General features: G+C 42.7%; 2 protein-coding genes across 3 annotated transcripts in view; both read left to right on the plus strand.

Moving 5' to 3' along the window:
- Positions 1 to 11,766, plus strand: part of SPAG16 (sperm associated antigen 16) — a 392,111-nt gene extending 380,345 nt beyond the window's left edge. The window contains exon 16 of one of the 2 annotated variants that reach the window (XM_035138897.2): positions 11,455 to 11,766. In XM_035138897.2, coding sequence (XP_034994788.1) covers positions 11,455 to 11,630 — 176 coding nt within the window. In that variant the 3' untranslated portion in view covers positions 11,631 to 11,766. The remainder of the gene's footprint in view (positions 1 to 11,454) is intronic. The other variant, XM_035138915.2, reaches the window with a different exon arrangement.
- Positions 11,767 to 12,057: 291 nt separating this feature from the next.
- The window catches only part of VWC2L (von Willebrand factor C domain containing 2 like), a 118,169-nt gene continuing 108,565 nt past the window's right edge, over positions 12,058 to 21,661 (plus strand). Inside the window, exon 1 of the mRNA XM_035134157.2 lies at positions 12,058 to 16,060. Coding sequence (XP_034990048.1) covers positions 15,668 to 16,060 — 393 coding nt within the window. The 5' untranslated portion in view covers positions 12,058 to 15,667. The remainder of the gene's footprint in view (positions 16,061 to 21,661) is intronic.

Below are 21,661 nucleotides of genomic sequence, written 5' to 3' on the forward strand. Positions count from 1 at the left end.
TTGTTTAAGTTCTGTGGTTCTCTTTCTTATCGTTGTCTTACATCACCTTTTCTGTCTTGTCTGTCCGTATATAGTTCTATTTTTTATGTGTATATATGGTTTTTTTATGTCCTTTATTCCTTTCACCACCTGGTGTCGCTATTTCCTTTTTCTGGTGCTGTGGTTCTCTTTCTTCTTGGCTGTCCTTCTCTGGCTCCTCCCCTCTTGCCTCGTCGTTCCTCCCTTCCTCCTATTCTCTGTTGGCCCAGCCCTTTGTTTGTGCACGCTACTCCATTTTCCTGGCTTTATTCAATTACACGTTGAGGAGGTATTTACCAATTTTATTTACAGTCTTGTTACCGTCCTTACCCCCTCTTTTTGTCTTCTTTTAGTTAGGCAATCGTGGTAGATCAATGTCTCTCCTTTTTAGCTTTGTCCCTTAGTAAACAATTTAGCGTTATCTTTCCCCTTTTCGCTCTTCTTTTTTACTGTCTGATGCTTGTATTGTAATCCTGTGGCATTGTTTTTGTACAACAAGAGAGGCTTCCCTTGTCTACTCCTTTTAGTCCTCCCGTTTGTAACTCTTTTTGTCCCTTTTTCCCTTTTTTGGGGGGGGGCTGGCTTAGCGCCGCGTGTTGAGCGCTAGCGCCACGTCTCTTTGCACCAGCTTTCTGTTGTTTCTTTCTTTACCCCCTATGTCTCTTTTATCCTTCTCCTTTGGACTGTCCCCCTTTTTTTGGGATTAAAATTAAGGATGTTCCCCCGCTTCTCCCCCTTCGGACTTAGAGGCTTTGCTTGCCTTGGGTCATTCTCCGCCTTGCGCTTGGGTCCTCCGTTGTCTCACCTCGGCAGAGATGTAGGCTCCGGTGGTCCCCTCTCTCAGCGCCGCTGGCAGTGTTACCCTGGTTCACCCCAGGGCTTATGGGGGTCGCTAAGCCTCCGCGTTGCCCCCAGTAGACCTCTTTAGGCAGCCGCTCTTGCGGAACTCCCGCTGAGCGCGTCCGAGTCGGGTGCGAGGAAACAGGGTGTGAGTCGGGTGCGAGGAAACCCACAGTGCCACCTGGGTCCCATATGTAAGGAGAAATCCCAAGGTTGGAATTTGACCTGATAGTCACATGTGGGTCCAATTGTGTCTTAGGCCTGAAGAGTCCCAAGAAATCTTAAACAAATCCTGACTTGTGTGCTGATGGCCCACCCTTTTCCATTTTACCCGGGGGGGGGGGGACACTGTTTACAGCTATATCAGAACAAAGGTCCAGCAGTGTAGGCAGCCCCACCAGTGCCTGGGGTGTCAACACTGTGCCATGGGGGTTGGGCACGCCGTGGATTGGGTTGCAGGCCAGAGCGATTGTTTCCCGGGCACCCGGCACATGGGACTGGCAGTGCGCCCACACTGCTTTTTTGGACAGCGCTGGGCCCAAAAGGGACATGATGCCCAGGAGGGATGTGGCAGCTGAGGTGCCCTGCAGGCCCAGTGCTACCCAGGGTGATCTGCCCCTCCCACATCCCCATAGCGCCGCCACTGCAAACGTCAATCAGGTTTTCTGCAGATTGACATTTGTTCCGATTCAGCAGTAAACAGCAGGCTTTGTCCAGGGCTGAGACAAAAAAAACCCTCTCTTGAACCCATGACTTTAAATCAGGGAACAAACGTAAGTGTGGATGGGCCCCATGAGCCTGCTGAAGTGTCCATGCAGTTCTGCGTCCTGTTTCCAAAAACGGCCAGCCAAAGGCTTCTGAGAAGCACCCAAGCAGGGCATAAAGGTCGCCCCCACTTTGAACACGCATGCACCAGCCTTGCTGCATGAAGGTTTTATGCAGTTGTCCCTGGCATGCTTACTGACACCTACATGCTTATGCAAGTTGAACTGGGGAGGGGGTGGTTTCAACTAGGAGAAGGCATAGGCTCTCCATGTCATGAAATGTGCCTTGAAGGCCCTTTGAAACCAGGGGTTTGAAGGAACTGCACCTCACATGCAACTTTAGCTGTGATTCGGTCATGTGGTACTGATGTAAGTACCAAATGCACCAAGGATTTGCTAAGAACAACTGAACTACTAAATGTTAGCTGCCTAGAAGATGTCAACTGAGAACTAATATAGCAAAAACTAATTTGTATCCTATCTGTGAGGATCTCATGGTATGAGATGCAGGAGGAAGGTGGCAGGATCATGAGACAAAGACAGCCTTGTTTCTTCTACCATAGGTAATTTGGCTGTAACAACCCAGCAAATTAATCTTGTCTAGTTTTGCATTCTCAAGGAATCTACCATGCAGTAACAAATTAAATTAAACAGCTTCAATGTACCAGCATGATTTTTGTTTTAGCAAACAGTTCTTGTGAGGAGAATATTGCATATTGTATATAACAAAAGTGGTTCTATTATTTTTACTTATTTGGCATCAGTTGAGCATGGAAAATGAGCATGGAAAACATGCTCATCCTTCATTCCACGTTGATGCTTACGGAAGAACAAGATGCATGTTTGTATAAGCAAATGGGATTTATACCTCCAGTGTGCATGAAACTGAAAGAAAGGGGAAATATGGGAGAAAATAATTCCCCAATGGGAACGTATTTATTTATTTATTGAATTTATATACCTCCCTATACCCGGAGGTCTTAGGGTGATTCACAGAACAAAATCAAAATATATATAATCATATGATAATGTGTTGGGTATTTCTGGGTCCAATGGCTTATTTAAATTGGGCTGCATTACCCCTAAACAAAATACAGTTCCTCATCTCAGCTTAGTCTTACAAGTAACATCTAAATTAAGAATATTTACTTTTGTTTAAGTGGAAGATTCAGGACATGAGAAGTTTACCAATGAAGTGAAGTTAGCGTACAGGAATTATCATTTTTGCAAAGTTCATATGTTCCTTTCACTTACACAGTATGATAGAAAGCAGACATTTAGTCTTTCAAAGGAAAGATGAAATGAAGAGAGAATGAAAATGAAGACTGATAGGACTACATACTTTCTAAAACATACAGCTCTTGGGCACTCTCTCTATTGCCTGACAATTTCTGGGGAGCCCTGGGCTTCTGACCCAGCCACGGTTCTTGTCTCTGACCTGCTAAGAGCAGCCCAGTAACCTTTTGGAAATCAACAGCCCTGAGGGTGGGGTGGTTAAAGCCTGATTCAGCCATAGCCACTATCTCTGCTGCTAGGGCACCAGGAAGATAACCATCTTTTGGACCAGGAGCACTGGGGAGATTTGATCTGCAACCTTCTCCCAAGAATCTCAATTTAGCAACATAGGGTAGCATTCGCCCTCTTCCTCGTGTGTGTGTGTGTGTGTGAGAGAGAGAGAGAGAGAGAGCAGCAAAAAGGTTGTTCATTCTCACTCCTGCTCTGAAGATCTGCTTCATACATGCAACTAGATTGCTTTATTTCCATACACTTTATAGCTGAATGTGCAAACTGGCTATATTGAAAAGCTTTTAGTTACAGGCACCTGAGAAAGATGTGAAAATTCTGTCTTGGCTATTTAATCTGCGATGACTTTTTTATACATGCAAGTTCCTCTTTCACATCCTGCTGAAGCCTGCTCATAGGATCTCAAACATGTACAAACATACGCTGTGTTGCCTTCAGTACAAGATAAAGTAATTGAAACTTACAGTAGTTTAGTGACGCAGAAGGCTTCACAACATAGGACAGGTTCTTAGGGTGCAAATTATAAAGACTCCTGTTGAGAACTAGGGTGATTGTAGTTTATGCTTATAGTGCAGTGGTTTTTAAACCAGTGTGCCGTGGCACCCTGGGGTGTGGGCAACACTGGTCTCTGTCCCTCTTTCCTTCTCTCCCTCCTTTGATGCCCTCTTGTGTCTCTGCCTCCCAAAGGCTTGCATAGCTGCCCTGGCTACAAGCTCCCCAGGCAAATGGTCCTCTGGGGCTGGCCAGGGGGTGCTGGCTACCAGGAGCTGAAGCAGCCTCGGAGCAAGCTAGCAAGCAGGCAAGGGAGCCCAGCCAGCTAATCCACCAGTCTTTGCTGTTGGGAATGGACAGACAAGTGCCAGGCCCCTGTGGAGCAGTGTGAGGAGGCACATCTCTTTGGGGCAGCAGTGGCAGCTGTCCAGAGGACTCCAGAGGAGGCTGAGGGCACACTCCGAAAGGGAGGGTGTTCGAAAAAGGGTGAGGGGCTGACCGCTTTGCAGGCAAGGGGTGACATAACTGGGCTCCTGAGCCCCACAGGGGTGCAGCAGAAAGAATGTAGTTGGTCAAGGGAGCCGTGGACTCAGAAAGGTTGAAAAACTGGTATAGTGAACCAGCCCTATAAAATATACATGGAAGTTATAGATCCCTTACCCTTCTCTATGTATTTTACTTACACACACACACACACACACACACACACACGAGCATATTTTAGACTAGACTCTTACATTATAATTTCTCAGGACATTTTGGAGCTGTTAATTTGAAAACGTTTTTAATCAGCAGTGAAATCCCAATTTGTTCTCACTCCCCTCAACAAGAAAATCTCCTTTTGGAGGAAAGGATGGAGCGAATTTACATTATAATGAGCAAATTCTTCAGAGCAAGTAGATCAGTGTTGACATGAAGGGTAATGGAAAAGAGACATTCCCATTTTGAGTCCTTTCATTTCCATTCTCTGTCTTACATATTCGCGTTCCTGCTGCTGAGGAAATACGTTCCTTGCTTTATTCAGTCAACAATTGCAAAGCATTGTAAGTTGGCTAGAAGTGAATGCGTCTGAGGAGAGCTGTTCCCTATCAGGGCAGACAGACACACACAGGAAGGCAACAAAATCTTTCACTGAATGTACTTGCTTGCTACTGGTACTTAGTTCCTAATTTCTTATAATACAGTACCATTTCACCATCAGCCTCTGCTTCTGTGATTTGCTTTAACTGAGGAATATTGTGTCATGTAGAACGTGGCAACCTGCATGATTAGAGGGCTAGAGCACCTTTCCAGAAAATGTTTCGGATTTTTTAGCACAGAAGCATCATGATTAATTGGCAACCTGATTGAGGTTTATAAAATCATGAACGGTATACAGCAGCCTTGTCCAAGCTGGTGCCCAGCAGTGCTTTGGGATACAACTCCCATAAACTGCAGTCTGAATGGTCAAAGGACAGGGATTATGGGAGTTTTGGCCCAAATAATTGGAGGAGGGGTGTCATCCAGTTGCAGAAGGCTGGTATGGAGATAGTAACTAGAAAGAAGGGTTGAAGGGAATAAATTGATGAGCAGTAGATTATAGAAAAAAAGCAAGAAAGTCCTTCTTCACATGTTGTATAATTATAATTAGTGCTTGGAGGCGGTTGGAGGATGGATGGCGGCTAACAGATTGAGATTGAATCCTGACAAGACAGAAGTACTGTTTGTGGGGACAGGAGGCGGGCGGGTGTGGAGGACTCCCTGGTCCTGAATGGGGTAACTGTGCCCCTGAAAGACCAGGTGCGCAGCCTGGGAGTCATTTTAGACTCACAGCTGTCCATGGAGGCACAGGTCAACTCCGTGTCCAGGGCAGCTGTTTATCAGCTCCATCTGGTACGCAGGCTGAGTCCCTACCTGCCCACTGACTGTCTCTCCAGAGTGGTGCATGCTCTAGTTATCTCTCGCTTGGACTACTGCAATGCGCTCTACGTGGGGCTACCTTTGAAGGTGACCCGGAAACTACAACTAATCCAGAATGCGGCAGCTAGACTGGTGACTGGGAGCGGCCGCCGAGATCACATAACACCGGTCCTAAAAGACCTACATTGGCTCCCAGTACGTTTCCGAGCACAATTCAAAGTGTTGGTGTTGACCTTTAAAGCCCTAAACGGCCTCGGTCCGGTATACCTGAAGGAGCGTCTCCACCCCCATCGTTCTGCCCGGACACTGAGGTCCAGCTCCGAGGGCCTTCTGGCGGTTCCCTCATTACGAGAAGCCAAGTTACAGGGAACCAGGCAGAGGGCCTTCTCGGTAGTGGCACCCACCCTGTGGAATGCCCTCCCACTAGAGGTCAAAGAGAACAATTACCAGACCTTTAGAAGGCATCTCAAGGCAGCCCTGTTTAGGGAAGCTTTTAATGTTTGATGGATTTCTGTATTTTAGAATTTCTGTTTTTTTGGAAGCCGCCCAGAGTGGCTGGGGGAACCCGGCCAGATGGGCGGGGTATAAATAAAAAATTATTATTATTATTATTATTATTATTATTATTATTATTATTATTATTATTAACACAGAGATGTGACAATGACTGCTGTCTTGGAAAAGATTAGACAGATTCGTGGATGTTCATTTTTTCATTGTTAGCCACATAGCTAAAAAGCGAAAGCTCCATGTTCAGGGGAAGCGTACCTGAGGACAAATAAAAATAGGAAATCTGCTGATTTCATACCTCCTTGTGAGGATTGTGGAAGCATCTTGGTGATGGCAGTTGGAAATGGGATGCTGGACAAGCTTTCTCGCTTATTTCAATTAAAGGAACCAATCCATGTGTGCCTTCATTGTCTACCTACAAATCTGCAGATTGTCTACAAAACAAGTTATACATTATGAGGTCCCATCTATTTTAGAGGGCTTCACGCCTTCCAGTGAAACTGGTTGAACTGACAGGTGTTTAACTTTGGATGGATTCTTCCCATTGTCCTTTAAAAACACTGAGATCCCAAGTGCAGAGTAATCCACATTCAATCTAAACCAATAACTTCATGCAGTAGGAAATGTAGAGCTTAGTCTGTTGCAGTATAAGAACATACTCCTAATCCTCTAGAAGGCAATTCAAGTATTTAATTAAACATATAGTGTTTTAAAAAATATCCATTTTTGTTTATTGTTGTTTCTCAGGTAAAATGCAGCTTCCAACAGCCTACTAAGAAAAATAAAATAAAATAAAAGGAATATACCTTTGGTTTGAAAAGCTGAAAGGGTATTAACTCTCTACCAGACATAGTATTTTTAAGACACTGGGGGTGGGGATTTTTTTTTTTGCCTCTCGGTGATTGCCCATGGAGCCTGGCTGCAAGTGAAATCCATATGTAATACTTCTGTCAGCAAAGCCTTACTAGAAAAGAGCTTATAATAGATATTCACATCTGCTGCTTTGGACACCCTAATCCATCGTAGAGATCTTTGCTGTGTCAGGCTTTGTTTTAGATGAAGTAGCCCAGTAGTTATAAATGTGTGCAAATTAGGGCATATTTATCATGCTTAGGCTGGCTTCTCTTGTACTTGTATCAGTGTCTCTCCTCTAAGTGTGGAGTGTGCAGAAATGTGCTGAAATAACTTGTAAAGTTAAGCCTGCTCTTTCCCCTCTAGCAAATTCAAAATCTAAAGCAAATTTTCCTCAGCCCCTCCATGCTTTGCTTGTTTACTCCATTCTCATCCTCATTCTGTTTACTCGTTTAATTCCTTTCTCCATTCTCAGAGTTGTGTAACTAGAATTTAGTACAGCCCATCCTATAGCAGAATTAATTATTCTGTTTTCTGCTTCATTTTTGCAAATTCTGTAAACCATTACAGTACTAATAGATTTCCAAGCAGAGGAAAACAGGATACATCTCAAGAAAGAGAACAGACATTGGATTGGATCAAGATTAAGTTAGATGAGTTTAGGTCATGATCTAAGTCCCATGCATTTCAATGGGACTTAAGTGCATTTAAGGATGCAGTCTAAACCCTTGCCAGTGCCTGGCATGGTTTAACACAGTAGTTGTGCTATTGCCTTACCCATAGCCCTGCTGCTCATGTTGGCCAGGATGGAAATGAGGCAGGGCTGTATCTGGTGCCCTGTGCCAGTTTGGACCCGGTGTCATCACATGACTGCACAGAGGGCCATCTCAGCCCCTCTCCCACCTCTGAGTGCACCATTTTGGGATCTTGCCTGTCTGCGCATTCAGTGGTTGGAAGGGGAGCTCCATGCCAGCAGGTGGATGCTGGCATCACCCCAAAGACTGGCAGGGTTGGGTGAAGGAGAACTTCTGCACAGCCCAGCACCCAGCCACCAACCTGGCGCAAAGGGCATTGGGGCTGCACCCTAAGCTAGATTAGATCTAGTTCATTGCCAATTGGCACTTCTGTCTAAAATTCACATAAAAGTCTTGGATCAATGTAATAATTCATAACCTCAAATTCTTCTACTGAAGTTAGACATGGCAAAGTCTCATTGAAAGCAATAGAGGTTAGAGTAGAACCTATTGAAAGTGGTGGGTAGTCTTTGCCAATTTCCCTAATAGTACCCAACTTCACAGAGCTGTTGCAAAGAAGCAAGAAATAAGAAAAGGTTAAAAAGGTAAGTTGGTCATTAGAAGCATCTGCTGGACACTCGTTTAGTATTAAGAAGTCATGCAGGAAGGCCCATTCTGAAATGTGAAAGTGCATCCCGAGGCATGGGGGGATAGAGTAGGTTTTAAAAGAAGTATAAGATAAAATGTATTGGCACAGTGAGTCCCATTAAAACTATGAAGTGAGATACTTGCAATGTTAAATCCCACTTCTTCAATCAGATCAACATTTATTATATGTGCATGTGCACCTATCCTCAGAATGGCAAGTTACTATTGGCTCCTGGGACTATTATTAAGGAGAAGGGATAACAGCAGCAGCAGCAGCAGCAATAACAACAGCAGCAATAATTTTATTATGGGAGGGCATTCCAAAGAGAAGGCACCACCACCGAGAAGGCCCTCTGCCTGATTCCCTGTAACTTCACTTCACACAGTGACGGAACCACCAGAAGGCCCTCAGAACTGGAACTCAGTGTCCAGGCTGAACGATGGGGGTGGAGTTGTTCCTTCAGGTCAGCCTTTGACCTGGAAAAAATTAATTCTTCATATTTGGGTAATTTTTAAAACCATATACCAGAACACACAAAGACTTATAATCACCCTGAGTGTATTTTGAACTTTCTGCTTTACCCCAAAAGTGTTTGTAATCATTACGGTACTTGAATTGCTGTGATGTCTTTCTTGACCACATCTGCTTTGAAATGAATTTATTGATTATTACATTTAATTTATGAGGAATTTCTCAGGTAAGTTAATAGAGTAATTCAAATATATAACATACCAGATGCTAGCTTAACTTTAGCTGTTAAGTTATCAATAGCATATTGGGGTAGAATAATAGAATCGTTGAATTGTCATCTAATCCAACCCCCTGCAATGCAGGAATCTCAAAAAAGCATCCATGGAAGATGGTCCTCCAACCTCTGCTTACAAACCTCCAAGGAAGGAGAGTCCACCACCTCCCAAGGCATTCCGTTCCACTGTCAAACAGCTCTTACTGTCAGAAAGGTTTTCCTGATGTTTAGTCAGCTTCTCCTTCTCCTCCTCCTCCTTCTTTTTAAAAAACCGGTTTTCTGCTTGTGATTCTTGTATAGCACTAGCAATTTGGATTCTAATATCCTTGGGCAGTGTCACGGTGTCCTAACAGATCCCCTACCTATTAGTGGGAGCCTGTATCTCACGGTTAGAGGGCAGTGATATGACATAGAGAAGTGAGAACATTTGCTATCCCTCTTCTAAGTTCCCCATGAAGCCTAGCCAGGTGAATAAGGAACATAGGATGAAGGCATATTGGAAGAGTTACAATTTATTAAACTTCTATACTGCCCTTCACCTGAAGATCCTGGGGAGGTTTACAATATAAAAAACAAAAATACATACCATAGTAACAAACAATAATACCCCCCCCACACACAAACAGTTTAAAATATCATAGATTGTTCAATTACCCAAAGGCCTGGGAGAAGAAGAATGTTTTTACTTGGTGCCTAGGCAAGCAGCATCTCGCAAGCAGGGAGCCACTGTAGGAAAGGCCTGTCCTCGTGTTGCCATCCTCTGGTCTTCTCACAGAGGGGGCAAACAAAGAAGGGCCTCAGATCAGGGGTCAGCAAACTTTTTCAGCAGGGGGCCGGTCCACTGTCCCTCAGACCATGTGGTGGGCCAGACTTTTTTTGGGGGGGGGGTGAACGAATTCCTATGCCCCACAAATAACCCAGAGATGCATTTTAAATAAAAGGACACATTCTACTCATGTAAAAATATGCTGGTTCCCGGACCTTCCGCGGGCCGGATTTAGAAGGTGATTGGGCCGCATCCGGCCCCCGGGCCTTAGTTTGGGGACCCCTGGCCTCAGATGATGATTTCAGGGTCCGGGACATTTCATATGGGAAGAAGTGGTCCTTGAGGTATTGCAGTCCAGAGCTGTTTTAGGCTTTGTAGCCTAAAACCAGCACTTTAAACTGGGCCTAGAAACTAATTGTCAGCCATTGCCAGGCCAGGATTGGCATTACTGTATATGCTCAAACTGTCTTGCCCCAGTGAGCATCCTGGCCACTGAATTCTGCACCAGCTGAGGTTTCCAAACCGCCTTCAGAGGCAGCCTAAATCACAATAGGAAGGGACTATAGTCAATATTCAGATCACCCTCTTCCTGCCCAGTTGAGAAAACAAGGTCCAAGGTGTAGTCGGTCACATGTGTTGGGTTGATGACATGTTGGGACAGCCCCACAGTTGTCATGGCAGCCATGAAGTCCTGTGCCGTGCCTCTTCAGGGTCTCTTTCCATGGATTCCATCATGTGTTCAGGGTCAAAGGGATTTGAGTTATCCTTCCCAACTCTTGACCTTGAGGCTGTCATGGGTTCCTGCCACGGAAACCTCTTGTTGGCTGAAGGAACGCTACCACTAAAACATGTACTTCCCTTTAGCCACCCAAATTTTCATGCTGGAATACTGAGTTGCTGGCAATAGAGGGCAGTGTGTATGTACAGCCTTTGACTCAAGCAGGTTTTTAGGTTTGTAATGAAGTTGGATGGAGTTGAAAGTTCCAGCCCTTGCCAGTTTTTGGAAAATGTAGGTCTCTGCTGCTTCTAGCTATCCTCCCCAGCCCTCCTTGACACCCTTTTCTGCCCTCTGCATTCACATTCTCTCTTTCTCTATGGGTTACAAATAAATGATTCTTGCTCAGCATCTGATACAATTTATGTTTTCAATAGCTAGTTGCATTTTAGAGCCATTGAAATGCCTATTCTCTCTGGTCCATATTTTTACCTAGATTACAGAGTAAGCATTCAAGAGGGCTCCCCCACTTTCTTCAAATCAAGTTGGAAGCTCTAAGTTTTCAACTCCATTACAAGGAGGGGTATTGCAGGAAATGGACCTCTTTGTGTACATACGGGACATCCTCTGCTTACAAGGGTTTGCTGGATAAGTAGCTGTCTTCAGCTTGGGGGGCAGTATTTGCCTTCAATGCATAGCAAATGTTCATGGTCTCATGGCTAAACATTTATGGCCCCTTACAATCTAAATTTTATTTATACATATACTTATGGTAAAAATATTGTGCAAAAATCTTAAGGTTTATTTTTTAAAAATCTAAGTCTTGGTTATGTGCAGAAAATGGATAAATTGAATGTGAGAGTCTACAGCCTCAGGCACAGAGCTGCCAAAGTTGCTTCTGTACTCTTGTCTTCTGGACCTCTGATCTCCTTGCTCTATGTTATAGGTCGTATTGTAGCTCTTGCAAGCAACGATGGAACTGTCAAGACCTTAGAACTCAAATCGGGTCTTCTATCCAGCTTGTTGGGCCATGAAGATGAAGTTCAGAGCATCGTTTTTGATCACAAGGCAGAGCACCTGGTCTCGGGTGGCTCTGATGGTACTGTTCGCATTTGGAACTGAGACATTTGTCCATTATTTTATTAAATCTCACAGTAATTCTCCTGCACCTTCCTAGCAGTGCCGGTGGCTTAAAATGTATTTCCATTATCTGAAATAAAGCAAAGTTTTCATATCTTATTTTAGTTTTATATATATATATATGTATATGTACACACACTATCTTTTTGCAATCATGCCTGTTTATTTGGCAATAAAGAATGCATCAAAGGAAGCTATCATTTGGCGTTTTCCTCAAGAAATAGCTTTACAATGACGCCTAATGACAGAGGAGATGAATTGCAGGAGAAATTATCTCCCCCACCACACCAAGGTACTACAGCACAAGGCAGAAGAGAAAATATACTTTTCTGGCAGTGGTGTTATATTTAACTTGTTCAAACCTCTAAATTCATCTACACTTTGAAGTTCAATACATATCTACCACACACACACACACAATGTATTTTTTAAAGTAGTAATTCTGACTGACGGCAAAACAAGAATGTGTAAGTTTCAGACCAATGCCTTGACAGTTACCCTTGCCTCATCAGTCAGTAACTGCAGAGAGCCTTAATCTACCGACTGCCACTTCCTGGAACGTAGCCCTGCAGTCTCGCCCGATTCTACTGTTTTGAAATCGGCAGCGTTTCTGTTTTGTTTCTTTGGAAGGTAGTTGTCAAATGCAAAAGTATATTTATGGGTAATTTAGAAAATACCTTCCGTCTAGGGAAAGCTTCCCAGAGTGAACGTGGACCCATTGAATAGAAGCTATAGGATTTGTTTTTTTCGCCCAGAGGAGCGGCACGTTCCGCCGCCTGCATGATGCAAAATGCGAATCGCCGGTCGCTGTCTTTGGTGCTGAAGGATCCCAGAATCGGCTTGACGGAACGTGCTCCGAAGGGGCTGCTGTTCGGTGCTGAATCTTGCCAAAAGTTGCTGCCGTGCTGGAAACCCACACGTCCCCTATCATTTGTTTTGGGGAGAGCCTCCGGAAAGCCACACTGACACGATGGTGCTGCTGACTGCATTTCGGTCTGGATTGGCTCTAAGCTCCAGCATGCTGTTGCTGTTGCTGTTTCTGGAATTGGAAGCGTAGCCCATTCTCCACCCTTGCGTGCTTTTTTGCAGATATACAGAGCGGAGTGATCTGGTGGGGGTCTTTTTTGGTGGGGGGTGGAACTGAAGATTGCAACCAAGGATATAAGGAGATAAAAGAACAATCTAGCAACAATGATCATATTTTTGGAGTGTAGCTTTCTATCAAGAAGCCTCACCTCTGGACCCCCTTATGGTTGTTTATTTGAATTCTGAACACAGGGTTAAAGCTTCAGTCTCTTGGTGTATCTGCTGGGTTTCCTGTGTGAAATGGGAGGCACTGGGGAAAGGGATTTTCCATGATTCTTTCTTGGAAGTGTAATTCAGAGGACTTGCTGAAATTTTAATCTATGGTGGCCTGTAAACCTTTCCAGCTTTCACTTGGAATAGGTAAGTATACATTTTACAATGAGATAAAATGTAGACTTCTCAAGAATTTAAAATTCCCTGGAATCAGAAATAATAAAAGAGAATAAATTTGTACTGTGATAGCTTTCCAGAGCTTATTTACATGTTGAATTTTTAAACAACAGAATAGATTTTCATTATATTCCATCTCTCCTCTCTCTATAAAAAACATAGGCTAATGAAGTTCTAACAAAATACCCAGAATGGTCAAATGCTGTAGCAAAGTATTGTTAACAATGTTGATCCTTTGTGAAATTTGTTTTCTTTTTATTCATAATGCTTGATTTTATTCAATGGGTTGTTTTCTGTTGCCCCCACTATAAATCACTTTTTTGCAATTTGCTTGTTTTCTAAAGTTTCCACAGCTTTAAGCATGGGCTCACTTGAGCCTACCTGTAGCATGTGAGTGACTCTCTGACTGCATCTGAAAGGCAGGCTAAACAGTTCTGCAACACAAATAAAACAGAGTGAAATGCTCTTGCCACTGCTGTAGGATGTACCCTTGTGGTAAAAGCATATCTTGAACTTCAAGCAATGAAACATTCTGAGCAGACATGTGAAACACCCAATCCCCTTCTTTGCTTTCTCTCAGCACTGAATAAACTGCTTTGTCAACAGGATCATCTAGTTTGCTCTGCAAGATGCAAGGCTTGCTTTTTCCCTGAGTCATTCTTGCTTGGCAGCATTTTATTTTTAAAAGAACATGGCATATAGAGATGCATATACAAATGTGCATATAAATGATACACATTCATTGTGTACATGTTGATATAAAAATTACATTTCCTATCATTAGTAGCATGTGTGTGTGTCAGTTTGATATAGACCACTGTTAAGTTGGTCCCAGACAGCAAGAGATTCAAAAGAGGCAAGAAGATTGTTTTGATTTTGACTCTGTGCCACACATCCAATTAATTGAAATAACTCTTGCCTTAGAAGATTTTGATTATAAATTTAGAATTTATAGAATTTCTGTTTCCTCTCCAATTTCATCGAAACCCTCCTTCCCACCTTTTTCTTCTCTTGCTCCTGGGCAAGAAGAGTGTTACAGGAGTAAGTCTGTCAGAGTGATAACTGAGCACAGCCAATAGTAAAGCAGCAAAATAGAAGCAGAGTGTGAGGGAAAGGCAGGACTCCCCTTCATTTTGAAACCAGGCAATCTGTGTATGTGCCTTCCTTTCTGAATTGTGTGGGGTATCTGTGTGTATATGGTGGCTTATGAGATACTAAGTTGACATGGCCTATTGAAATAATTTAGTGTGCCTAGTAGGTTTCTCCTTGTACATGCTGATTGTGACTCAGTGTTTATATATTTTGAGATGATATTAGATGCCCTAAGGCTTTACGATAAGGCAAGGGGAAATGTAAAATAAGAAAAACAATCGGTTAGCAAATCCAAGTATGAACACAGCCACTTAGGATCCACAAGTACTCATACATATGAGTGCTACAGTCATGTTGAGCCCCTGTAAGGCACACTGGAGGCTACTGGTTAAGAAAAAGAAGCCATTATGAATCAGTTCATATAGAAAAGACTATAATACACCTTTTGATTTCTGCCAGATAAGTACCACAGCCAAACATTTTTCATTATACTCAGTAGTACAATTGGTACACCATTTTCTTCTCATTCAAAGTCTAAATGTAATTACATTTCAGAATCTTTCTCTCTTTTACCTCTTGCTTCCCATGAAAACACCTGGCATATTTACATCTTAGTTTTAATTAACCAATTGAGGTAGATTGAAAGCAGTGCTGAGTTGTGATCCCAGTAGTAAGATAGAAATGATTATGGACTCTAGACTGAATTCCATTAAAGTCTCATTCACCTGTAATTCATCCTCTTAGCAATTTCTTTTAAAAAAAAATCTGCACCAGTGAGTAAACAAATGTGCATGTCACCTAGATGTAAACAATAAATTGCTTGTATTTATGCAAACAGCATGGGAAATATTCAACATGTGACTAATGTGTTTGTCACATAGGAGTCTGACTAACGTCAAGAAGTATCAATTCTTATCTTGCTTGGCTAATAGGCATATTGTCCAATCCAGTTTGGATTAGCATTCCCTTTTAGTTTTCTAGTTATAATGATGGATGCGTTATCTGGAGACAAGTTGAAGGCATATAGCTCATCATCCATTGAGATTTAGCAATACTCTGCTTTATACCATTTCATTATGTTGTGTGAACATTGTTTAATTTAACAAGGAGAATTGAGGTACACATTGTGCATGCTATCCAGATGAAGTTAGATAAACAACCAATTCCTGGCATTAGACAGAGCCAATATAGCTTGAGGATTATCCAAATTATGTACACGTATTTCCAGTTGATTATGCCAGTATTACATACATGACCTAATGATTTGACCCCATGGTTCTTGAAAAGACAGGATTTCTAATTAGTTAATGTTTGTCAGCTGCTATATAGCTATATATGTTTCAAATTGTACCTATTTAAAATATTTGTTTTCAGCCCACCACTCTGGCCTCTCCATGGAAGCATCTGTGTATATCTGATATTAGGACCATATACAGAAGTTGAGGAGGGGGATGGCTCTTCATATTCATGAAGCCTGCATATTTCTGTTGCTAATTCCTAGTTTGGTCACTCCAGCTGCCTTCAACCATGAAGACTACCCTGCTGACGACGGGGATCAAATCTCAAATAATGATAATAATCTGATATTTGATGACTATCGAGGGAAAGGTTGTGTGGATGACAGTGGTTTTGTATACAAACTGGGAGAGCGGTTTTTCCCAGGGCATTCCAACTGTCCATGTGTCTGTACTGAAGATGGACCTGTTTGTGACCAACCAGAATGCCCCAAAATCCACCCAAAGTGTACTAAAGTAGAACACAATGGATGCTGTCCGGAATGCAAAGAAGTGAGGAACTTTTGTGAATACCATGGGAAAAGCTACAAAGTCTTGGAGGAGTTTAAGGTAAGACCAATACATATTAATTCATTGATTCCTTATTTCATTGTGTATGTGCATCTAGATCTAGAAATACATACAGTACTTTAAAAATCATGCATTAATTTGATGTCTAATTGATATTGGGAAAAGGTGTGGAATGCTAGTCAATAAATATCCAATTTCTGTGTTATCATTGTCAGGTGGGTGGGAATAGGAGGTGCATTAGAGATAATTTGAACTAGCATGTTACCTTGTCTTGGTTCCAGAATATGAGACTCTTTAGAGATATGTACAAGTCCAACTACCTCCTTTGGAAAAATGTGTTTTAGCTTTCATGCATCAATTAACCAGCAATTAAGCGCTTTGACTGACCTGTATCTAGTATTAATGAAGAACACCAGAAAAGAAACAATCAATTTTGCAGGTAAACCTAGAATGATTGTGCCAGTGGAGAAGTTCCAGTGGATGTGGAACTGACCGCAAATGACTTCCCCACACCTCCCTTCTCCTGGCAGCCCCCTCTCCTGAGGGTTGGAGGATTCTTCTTAACGAGGTGGGCTATGTTGCTGTGGGGAAAGGATGGATGGGCAAAAAATCAGGCAGGCACCTTTTCTGAGTAAAGTTCCTCCTCATGGAAGGTGTTTCCACCCCACCCAACTTTCAGTGTCTCCCCCTTCCACCTCAGCCCCTCACAACACAACACACCTCATTCAAGAGGGTCCCCAAGTGCTCAATGGAGCTTTTTGAGGGGCTGAAAAGTCACTCTAAGCCATGCTCATTTCCACTTGTGTTTCTCTGGATCAAGGCCACAATATTTCCATTTTTCATCAAGGATGGGTAACCATATGAGAAGATCCACAATAAGATGGTGGACTGAAGAACTCCAAGCATATGGAAACAAGCAAAACTGATAAGAGGTGATTTATATTCTATAACTATGCAGGAAAGGCTGACCCCATTGTCATTCCACATGTTTACAGAGCAATCCAAAGGTGCAGGTAAAGGACAACCAAAAGTTGAGGAACCATATTTTCCAATGCACTAATGGCATTTTGTTCTCCCCCCTAATTTTTTGTTAAGGTTGCCCCCCCCCATAGGAAACACTGGTAAGGAGTACTCCAGCTGCAAGACTGGCATAGTTTGCTCCCACCCCACTTCGTGAGCTTGTTGAGAGAACAGGAAGACAACACCCTCTCCAGAATGTCTTCTTTTCACTCTCTTTGATATTAGAGCTCTGACATTGAAGCAGGATTGATAGTTGACCTTCCCACAGCTTCCAACATGAGATCTCTGAGAGTAGAGAAAAGGAGATCTAATGGATCCAGTGGCCTCTAAAATGCCTTCTCAGGGACCATAGGATTGTATTCTAAATGGCTTGAAGTCTATATTTCTAGTGCAAGAATTAGTTTTGACTGCTGTGAAGGCCGAGGTTACTTTCTATGACTGAAATCCCCCTGCCTTTTCTGACAGTCTGAAGATCTAGTTCTCTTCAACTATTGAGCAGGGTCCAATTATTGTGAAGTAAATAGTTTCATACATGTAACCTTAGGCATGAAACAACCTCAGTAAGTCTGGAAATGAGTACCTACAAAGTGGGAAAAGGAATTGCCCTGTTCAGAGTAGATCAATGGTCCATCTAGCTCAAGGGATTTTTCCTCAACCCCATCCACAGTTTTTCTAGACCTCAGATAGAGGTTCTTCAGCCTGTTGAACTGGCATTATCAGTGCAAAGATGATAAAACCCATATAAAGCCCAGAAAAATAAATAAATCAAAGGGCCTCACCTTTCTTGCTGTCTTACTATCTTTCTAAAGATGGAGTTGTATATCCAATACAGGTGTCCACTAATGGAACAGGAAGGGAGGCATTTACTTCCAATTCCACCTTCCACAGTGTCCCCTGAAAATCTGCTCTGGATGGTTGGGGCCCACCAGAACAGTGTGTGTGTTGAGGTGGGGTGAGGGACTGCAGGGAGGAGGACAAGCTTGTAAAAATTGCCACCCCTCCTATTCTGTTAACAGATGCCCCTGCTGGAGCAAAAGAGCAATGTGTAACACTCAGATTTATTGACTGCATTTCATTAACCCCCCCCCCTAAAACTTGTTATTACAGATGTGAGATCTCTTCATAGTGAGATCTGTTCACACCACATATAGTTGCCTCCCACACAGCGTATACATTCACATGGACCATTAAAAGAAAACCTTGAACATGATGGCTGCAAGTAAGACTTAAGGCCAACTAACAACAATTGGTTAGAAGAATGAAATTTCAGTTGGAGTATTCTCCCATTAGAATAAGTAGGATTTAAAGGCACTCAGCTTTGCTAGACTGAACCTTATGTTTCTCCATGTGAATTGCATACTATGGAATGGGTCAGGACTGCCCACATATCTGGAGGGATGCTATATGTGTATTCACTTTTGGGATATGGCTAGATTCCCCAGTAGCCCCACTCTCTTATAATAGATTATGTGAGCCATTGTGTTAGCTTGGCTTAGGTGCTAAGGCACTCCAGGAAACAGAATGGCCGGGTGGAGCTTATCCCAGTTTATCCATAGAATACTTCTATGGCATCAGTTAAATTGTTAGCAACATTGCTGGAAAAGCTTGAATGTCGAAATTCACCTGTGTTATTAGCAGCATAATAGTCCCGTGAAAGCACAGCTGCATGAAGATTGCCCCACATGGCAACTTGTTCATGTCAAAGGATTCTCTACATTGCTCCAGAAATTGTCACCATCCCATCAAAACGCCTCTGTTGTGCAGTTTGGGATAGCAGTGTGCTGATTGCCACATCTCTGTAGGAAGTAACCACACATGTGGCACAGCTTACCTGTGATTGCGTTTTTGAAAGACTTATCAGGTGTCAGGAACTGGCAGGACACAGATGAGTGTGCACTGGGGGGAAGGAGGGCTGGAGTCTTACTCAGGAGAGGAGACCAGTGATTTGTGGGGAACTGTACCAGCCATGAGGCAAGAGTCAGAGTGGCCAAGAGATTGAACTGCAACTCATGAACTCCCTGCTTTAGATCCTGTGTCAGTCAGCCAGCAACTGAAAAGGTGCCCTTTGACAAGCCTCTTCCCTTTTAGCCCTCTGCAAGATGAGGATTATAACAACAGTGACCTACCACAGTGCAGGTGAAGGTGCCACAGTAATAAGTGCAACATCATTAAACAGAAACCCTCCTGGAAATGTATAAAAACTGGTCAGAAATAAATGGAGGCTTTTATGACTCACCCCATATTCCTAAATTCTTTGTATCTTACTGCAATGTTAAGACAGTGTGAGCTAAACTCATTCCTTGTTCTAGTTTGTGGTCTTTAGTGGAGACTGGTGTTCTTCATCTGGGTGAGGTGAATAGTGCTGACAATTGGTGGAATTACTTAGCCACTAAAATATGTTTCACATATAAAACATAGTTTGAAGCAGTGGAAAGGGAGACGTGATTAACAGCACTCTGTTAAATTTCAAATAATTCTTTCTAGCATGACCTAGTATTTGTCCTTACGTTTTGTAGTCCTCAACTCTACAATTCAATGTTTCTATGATCCTCCCAACTCAGAACAAGATTCTGCAGTGTTGAATGCCAGTTCTTTTGCTCCTGTCTGTGGACCACAGAACTGGACAAAACTGAAGGATTATTTTGGTCCGGATCAAGTTCAGTTCAAGATAGAGATGGCTTGCCCATTTCTACTAATGTATAAAGAGCTCATTTACTTTATATATTATTCCAGCTAGGAAGAGTTGCCGGGTATACAGGTGCCACAGAAGTTAATCTATATTAAAGAAAAATATCAAAGTGGTTTTGGAGAATCCTGCTTGTGTAAAGAACATCCAAAGAGTTTTTTGGGATGGTGGCCATATTTATACATCTAATGACATATTTCACATTGACACCAAATTGCAGCTAAAGTGAAGTTTTGAGGCCAATTTTGAGGTTCCTCATAGAATCATAGAATTGTAGAGCCTTCTAGTCCAAACCCCCACAATGCAGGGATCTCAACTAAAGTATATTGAAAGGCTAAATGAAATGGAGTGTTGTTGTTTTTCACATATCCCTGCTTCCTTCAGCTAGTTCTCATGTCTCAGTGGCCTTAATTGTTAATGTGATGTACGCTCAAACCCAGGTTCTTGTGACCCCAACCTATGAGTTCAGTGCAGCTTTTCTGTTTTTGGAATGCTTCCCCATGGAGACTCACCTGATGCTTACATTACATAAATGAAGGCGCCGGGTGAAAACTTTTCTCTTTAGCCGGGTTTGGCTGATCAACATTCTATGGCAGGGGTGGCCAACTCTCAAGAGACTGTGATCTACTCACAGAGTTAAAAACTGGCAGTGATCTACCCCCTTTTTTTGGCTTCAGGTCAAGGTTGTTGAACTTTTTCTATGAAGGAAAGCCCTGTTTTGGGGGGTTCAGGTCGAAGTTCAGCTTTTTAGGGAGGAGGAAAACCCTATTTTGGGGGGGTTCAGGTCAAAGTTGTTGACCTTCTTTTAGGGAAGAGGAAAGCCACATTTTGGGGGGTGCAGGGCAAAAGTGTTGAGCTTTTTTTAGGGGAGCTAAAGTTGTTGAGCTGCTTTGGGGGGAGCCAGTGATCTACCAGTGATCTACCACAGACGTCCAGTGATCTACCGGTAGATCACGATCTACCTGTTGGACGTGCCTGTTCTATGGGATTTAAAATGTGTTTGTAGGAGGGGAGGTTACTGGTTTGTTTTTCTTTTATTATTATGGTATGTATTTTGTGTTCTCATTTTGTATTTTTATGTTGTCAGCCACCCTGTGATCTTCAGTTGAACGGAAATATACAAATTTAATAAAAAGTAATAATGATGATGATAATTATGATGATGATGTTGATAGAATCCATTCTGGAAGTCCATTCGACTTCCAAAATGTTCAGAAACCAAAGCACGGCCTCTGATTGGCTGCAGGAAGCTCCTGCAGCCAATCAGAAGCCGTGAAAGCTGCACCAGATGTTCAGCTTCCGAAAATCATTTGAAAATCGGAACAATCACTTCCAAGGTGTTCGGCAACCAAGCTGCGACTGTAATAATAATGCTGTGAACTGAATTCAAATTAAGCAGAGACAGAACAACAACAAAAAACACCACCCCTCTTTTGTTACCTGATCCAGAGCTACTGCCTTCTATGCTCTCATTTTAAATTCCATTCAGTCTCAAGTGTATGAAGTTTGCATTGGAAAATGAATGAATTGCTTCATCCAGTTTCATGGGGGAGTTTGTGGCAGCATTTTCTTTTGCTTTATCCAGTTCAGTGGAGGATTTCAGCTAATTTATTATATTAGATTTGTTATGTATGATTCATCTTCATGATGGTGAAAAGCTTTCCCTGAACTCAGCTTTTGTTTTGAAACAAGAGGCCCGTTGCAGTTATGCATTTCTTCCCTGCTCCATGGAGTTTTGTTTTCTTCCCTGGAAAACCGGCATGAAGCTCTAAGTTTCCAAGGGAGAAAACTGAGCCAAAGAAATATCTACATTGGTGGGTGATGAAGATGGGGAAAGGACCATGGTGTTAAAAAGCTTGCGAGTTATAGACTAAATGAGAAAGGGAAAGCCCTGTTCTAAATATTAGACAGAAGGGAAGCGGTTTCTGTCAACA

The sequence above is a fragment of the Zootoca vivipara genome, chromosome 1, assembly GCF_963506605.1.
Source record: "Zootoca vivipara chromosome 1, rZooViv1.1, whole genome shotgun sequence".
NCBI classification, from domain to species: Eukaryota; Metazoa; Chordata; class Lepidosauria; order Squamata; family Lacertidae; genus Zootoca; species Zootoca vivipara.